Raw genomic sequence first — 6,219 nt, 5'->3', positions numbered from 1 at the left:
TTCTTATTCCCCTTGAGTGCTTTTGTGAATTCTATAAAAGAACCTCCAGGGCACCAATCTGGAGCTGTGATTTGTTGGCAAAAATAAGTCTAAAAAGGAACAACTGGAGTTGTGACATGATGGCTTCAAATGTGTCTTATACTAGTAAAAACTAACCAGTTGAACACCAAATATAAATTGAAAATCCCAAGAGCCAAGTTTTTGTTGATGGCATAAACGGTCAATTATTATTATTATTTTCGAAACGGAGGCAAAAGATAAAAAAAACTGCTAAGGTAAGGGTTAGCGAGTCATATGGGATAAACGGTCAATTATAATAGTTGGACAGATATGTTGTAGTTGAACGTCCAAGCAGAATCCCAACTGCCAGTCATAGTGTGTTGTTATCAATTTATTGTGGGGAATTAAGTTTTTTTTTCGAAAAGGGGGAATACCCCGGCCTCTGCATCTGGACGATGCATACGGCCACTTTATTGATTATTAACACAAGACCTTACAAAGTCGTACAACAGTAAGACCAAAGCCACCATCTTCGCAACCTCTGTCGCTACTCCTATCTAACTGATGAAGGGGCGCTGATGGTCTGGGCCTAATACCAAACAGACCTCGCAGCCAAACCTAACATCTTAGACCTGAGGTCCCAACCAGGACTCCTTCCGGGTATGGGTACCCACCAGTCCGGCGTGCTCGTCAACCAGGCCCCCTGCCGGGTATGAGGCCGCCGCAGCCACATACCATCAATCCATCTTCAGAGCTGAACTGTTGCATGAACCGTGCCAGGCCTCACTGCCATCGACGCCACCACGACGCCAGACAGCGTCGTCCTCCTGCGCGAGTCCATCCTCCCACATCGAACTCCGAATCTGCATTGTGCCACGCCGTCAAGATCCGTCGCCATCAATGTATGGATGAAGCACCGCTCCACCTAAGAAACTGTCCGCTGGTCCCGTGAAGCAAGGCGCGGCACCAAGTAGAAGGCCGAAGCACACCGCCACCACGCCACCAGCAGCCCCGCCACCAAGAGCTGTTCCCAGCCGCCGCCTTCAAGAAGGAGCACGACACCAGGGTGCCGTCGACGCCCAGACCAGGGGAACAAAAGCTTTCGCCATAGCTCGAGGAGGAGGCGGAAGGGAGAGGATCCACCCCGAAGCCTTCAGGAAGGGAATCGGCGCCAAAGGCGTCGACTTTGGGGAGGCTGCCGCGCCAGCCAGGGGTTTCCCCCGGAACCTCACCCGCACGCCAGATCCGCCAGGCCGGCCATAGGGGACGCCGAAGCCGCCGCCAAGGACCGGCACCAGCACGGATCGGGACAGATCGAAGCAGGGGCGGATCTTCTACATGGAGCCATGACGGATTGCGAGGAGCCGCCACTGCGCCAGCGTCCGCAGCCCCCACGCCGCCCGCGCGGCCGTGGGAGGCTGCCCACCAGAGCCCGCCGGCACAGCCCGCCGGCTGCACCGCGCCCATCGGCCGGGGCCGCCGCCCCGGGGAGTAGGAGGCGCCAAATCACCCCTGCAAAACGGATCTGGATAGGGACCCCAGATCCGCCGCCACCGGAAGCCACGGCCGGCCACCCACGCTGCCCACGCAGCCGTGGTTGCCCAGCCCCGCCAAGAACCCCTGGGGCCGCCGCCCCAGCATCCAGACTCCGCCGCCCCGCATGGCGCCCAGGGGCACCGCTGCGCGCCAGTCAGAGGCCCCCTCGAGGAGAAAAGGAGGCGAGCCCGCCACCGCCGTCCGCCGGACGAGCTTCGCTCGCCGGCTTCCTCCGGCGGCGGCGGGGGAAGCAAGTGGATGGGGGTCGGGGGCGGCGGCGGCTAGGGTTCGCCCGAGCCGCCCCCCTGGAGGCAGCGCGAGCGAAAGTCCTCTGGCTAGTTCTGGGGAATTAAGTGATAGTATTTGAAGGAAATAATTTGCCTACATACGTGGGGATGCTTCATATTGACAACATGTTTAGCGCACTGAAGAACAATTTATCACACCATGTTTCAGAATGACAAATAGGGGTTATCCACATATTTACTTCCAGCTGGAGGTTACATTACATTTGGAGAGTAGAAAGAAAGAGTAAAACTAAAATAGGACATTTCTTAGCATTCCTATGTACAGATGCTATATCAAGCCATTCCACTAATCTACTGGTTTGTAAATCAACACACACTTCCATCAAATCCCTGGGAACAGACACTGCATCAACCAGTAGTCCAATACTACTCCAATATCATTAGAAAGAATAGGTCATCTAATTACTTACTAGTCACCACCACACTTCAACTAGTACAGTAGCACAATAATCTCATATCAAGATTCAGAGGGGTGTCCACATCTGTGACAAGCCGTTCTCCTGGCTCCAGTTTGGGGTCAACTCCAACTTGGAATTGCTGTTACTTGACATGTTGCTCAGTGCTGTCCTGATGGCCTTCTTCTCAGGGTTGTCCCAGCCCAACAGGTCCCCGAAGCTCACCGATCCCCTGAGCGGTAGTGCCGGTAGGCCGGAGAAGCAGGACACTTGCTCGATGGTGTTCATCGCGGTGCCGCTGTCGTAGGCGATGTAGGCGTCGATAAGGGGGGCAAGTGGCGGCGGCACAGTCGGAAGGCCCAGCTCGCTGAAAAATGTGCAGGCTTCTTCAGATGGTGGCCTTGGGCTGGTTGTTCTGCTCTTGTAGAACACCCTGCATAGCACCCAGTCTTCCTGTATTTTTTTTAAAGGATGGCAAGGTTCAAATGGTAAGTGTGAGTTCATGTATGTAACAATTGAAACTGAAAAAGTATTCATTCCTTGAACTGTCAATCTCATATGAAGTACTAGGTTATGCTGAGAAGGCTCCCATTGATTACACTAATTCAGTAGCCAATCTCGGCAGCAATCTGGTTACTTTATGAAATTCTTTTTCTGGAAGTTAGTTAACTTGAAGAAATAGCAATCACAGGGACATCAATAATTTTAAACTGTCACCTTGGAGTAAAGAACTAGCACATGCGAGTCAGATTAATCCTTATCAAGGGAATGTTTAGTAAATTATTAATTGATCTCATTTAGTTAGTTAGTTGCCAGACGTAAACACTGGAACGATCATTTCAGTGACATGGACTGTGGAGTTGACCTGAATGTTAAAATTGGCAACTTGCAGGCTGTACAATTAATTAGAACGGTCCGAGTCAGAGAAGATCACTCGTTCAACAGAAACAGTAGAGATCATACGAAATTCCAGCATGACAGACATGACGACGACGACGACGCGTATGATGACAGTTATATAAATGGGCTAACACGTGGAATACATATGCCTCATTCTAAAATACACGCGTAGATCAATAGATGCAGCTTTGATTGTTTTTTTTTCTTTTGCGGGTAATAGATTCAGCTTTGACTGTTCTTATACGAATATGTTACTTACTAGTTAAGAATTTTGAGAGTTCCCTAAAAAAAAATTTGAAAGCATACATTTACATAATATATTTTTATTGCAATCAAATTTACAGAAACTTAAATTGCACACTTTGTAGAACGAACTTAGTTTCGTGTGGAAAAAAACAGGTAGTGATATCCATCTTAGCCACAAAATTATGCATTTTCTGTTTTTTTCGTACTAAAAACTGTGCAATTTTCACTTGTAATGAAATAATGAACCGAAAATGAAAAAGGAAAGAGAAACTCTCTTCTCTCTCTCTCCTCCTCAATTCCGCATGAGAGTGGCGTGTCCTAATACCGCCGGGGTCACGCGAACCAGATGAACCCAAGAAAGAAAAAAAGGAAGAGAAGAAGCAGATATGCATATGATCCTACGTACCTTGAGCTGGCACCTCGGCTCGGCGGCGGCGGCGGCACCGCCCTTCTGCTGCTGCTGGTGGTGGCGGTGTCGTTCCTCCTCCAGGCGGAACTCGTGCATGACCCACTCCGTCCTCGTCCCCTTGGGGGCCCTCCCCTGGTAGAAGACGAGCGTCTTGCGCATCCCCACCAACGCCTCGCCGTGCGCGAGGATGGCGCGGTCCTTGCCGGTGGCCTTCCAGTAGCCGGAGCGCGTGGCGCGGTTGGTGCGCTGGCCGGTGGCGTACTTGCGGTCGCGCAGGCTGAAGAAGTACCACTCCCTGCCGCCCACGCACGCCGCCTCTGCACAAGGAGAAGAGAGACGAATCCATCAAAACATTTTCTTTTAGCATGCAACCAATCTGTCCAAATATATTTTAATAAATTAGACGAAAATATGATTTCAGCGAGGTGTAGTTTGTTATCACGTCAGTCTAACACACCCAAGGTCTCCGGATTGTTTTCACTTGCATGCAGAAGCAGAATTAATCGATCAACCTTCCTTTCCATGAAGAAATCATGAAGTTCTTTTTTTCCACAAAAAATAAGTTGGTCGCCAGCGCCATGAACTGCATGCACGAACAAGAACCAACGGAGCTCGATCCGGCGCCGGCCGGGCTAATGAACGAAGGGAGGTTGCCACGAACAGACAGCAGTGACGTTGAGAGATGAGTAGGCACGTACTAGCAAGTAGGAACTTGGGTACGTACCTGGAAGGTCCCATGGCTCGCACTTGTTGAGGTCGACGTCCACGATGTCGACGCCACCGTATGCGCGCCGGCCGGTGAGCTTGTGGAGGAGGTAGTCGAGGACCAGCTCCTCGTCCCGTGGGTGGAACCGGAACCCCGGCGGCATCCTCGCCTCCATCATGCCAATAGAGCTCATCTTCTAGACCGGAACGCTACACTGCTACCTTAGCCAGAGAGAGGGAGAGATGGAGGCAGGGAGGGAGAGAGAGTTTTGAGACGGGACGATGAAGGGGAGGTACGTACATGTATTAATAGTGCACGCTAGTCAACTAGTGAACAATGCAACCTGCTACTACCACTATACTTTTGCATTGATGCTTACGGTTTGAAACCGTAAGTCTTCAACGACTCCTCATTTTTGGGACATCCTCCTATATCCAGTATATAAAAGGCTATATTCAAAGGAAAAAAACCTTTATCCCGCTTTATTTATAATGCCACACGTTAAAATGATATATACAAGGTGATGAGAAAAAAAAAACTCTCGCAAAGTAGATTAAAGAAAAAGAATGAGACAACAAAGAAAACAACACAAAAGCAATGCACAAGATATGCAGTACCGGACTCCATCAACTTGCCATCGAGCATGAGCACAAAGATTAGCCCAACCCATGCAAAAAACACCGGTGGCCACCGAAGAAGAACGAATTTGCATCTCATTAAGAAAGCTCCAGACATCGTTGCACAACCACGACCAAACTGTCGCCAAAGAGGACCCTCTGCCCTCTTGCTCTGGTTTGAGGAGCGCTGATCTTGCCTACAATCAGCAAGGGCCGACAATATGGACGATGCAGTCACTTGTAAAAGGTAGGAGGCAAACTAAATCACCTCACACCAAAGCCGAAGAATCTTCGAACTACGAGTCCAGCTTGCCTGAAGGTACTAAACTCCACGATGCCACCCCAAGAGGTTGACAATACCACAACATTGCTGCTGCCGAAACCAATAAGATGGACTTGGGTTTCTATCGGAAGCTCTGGTATGGGGAGGGGGGCTACACGCCGTCCTTCAGAGAGACACGACACCCACACGCGTCACCACCGACTGCTTCGAGGCTCAGCATCTCGCTCGTGCCACGTCAAGATACCTAGGCCATCAAACCCGCCCCGTGGGAAGGCCCACTGCCATTGTCGACCACAAAGACCTTGCTGGATCACTAGTCGACACACTCCTCGTCATCCACACAATCAAGAGGAGTAGCAACCAATGCGTCCACACTGCTAACCGGTGAGCCAATCATGCAACTGTGCCATCCAGGATCCCCGCCCTAGGATTCATGACCGACACCCACAACCTCTAAAGCACATGGTCGTCGCCTGGTGAAGGAGGGCAGAAGGCATCCCCTTTCAGCCCCTAGAGCAACTCAATGTGGATGGCATTCGACTGGGGCTGGGCTGCCTCCCCTTGCCCCACAACAGCCGGTACTAGGCAGCACCGATGTTGACCCACAAGCATAAGAGACGCCTGGCCCGGGCATATCTGGTTAGAGACCAAGATAAGCCAAAGGACACGCCCCCTACATCGACGAAGCTGGATGGGGGTGGGCATCATCGGCGCCCGCCAGCACTACTTCGTAGGCCACATGCCCACTCATCGCCACCAGAAAAGCGAGCCGTCGCCGCACCGGACCAAGCCTCTCGAGATTCGGCCGATGGCTAGCCC

General features: G+C 51.2%; 1 protein-coding gene across 1 annotated transcript; it reads right to left on the bottom strand.

The window, feature by feature from the left end:
- Positions 1 to 2,068: 2,068 nt before the first annotated feature.
- LOC119341120 (NAC domain-containing protein 21/22-like) lies at positions 2,069 to 4,778 on the bottom strand. Its single transcript, XM_037613005.1, has 3 exons — positions 4,519 to 4,778; positions 3,792 to 4,111; positions 2,069 to 2,692 (listed from the first exon to the last, which is right to left on the bottom strand). The coding sequence occupies exons 1-3, from the start codon at positions 4,691 to 4,693 to the stop codon at positions 2,309 to 2,311; spliced, it is 879 nt and encodes a 292-aa protein (XP_037468902.1). The 5' UTR covers positions 4,694 to 4,778; the 3' UTR covers positions 2,069 to 2,308.
- Positions 4,779 to 6,219: the final 1,441 nt, after the last annotated feature.

Source organism: Triticum dicoccoides, chromosome 7B, assembly GCF_002162155.2.
Source record: "Triticum dicoccoides isolate Atlit2015 ecotype Zavitan chromosome 7B, WEW_v2.0, whole genome shotgun sequence".
NCBI classification, from domain to species: domain Eukaryota; kingdom Viridiplantae; phylum Streptophyta; class Magnoliopsida; order Poales; family Poaceae; genus Triticum; species Triticum dicoccoides.
This window is presented reverse-complemented; position numbering and strand designations above follow the sequence as displayed.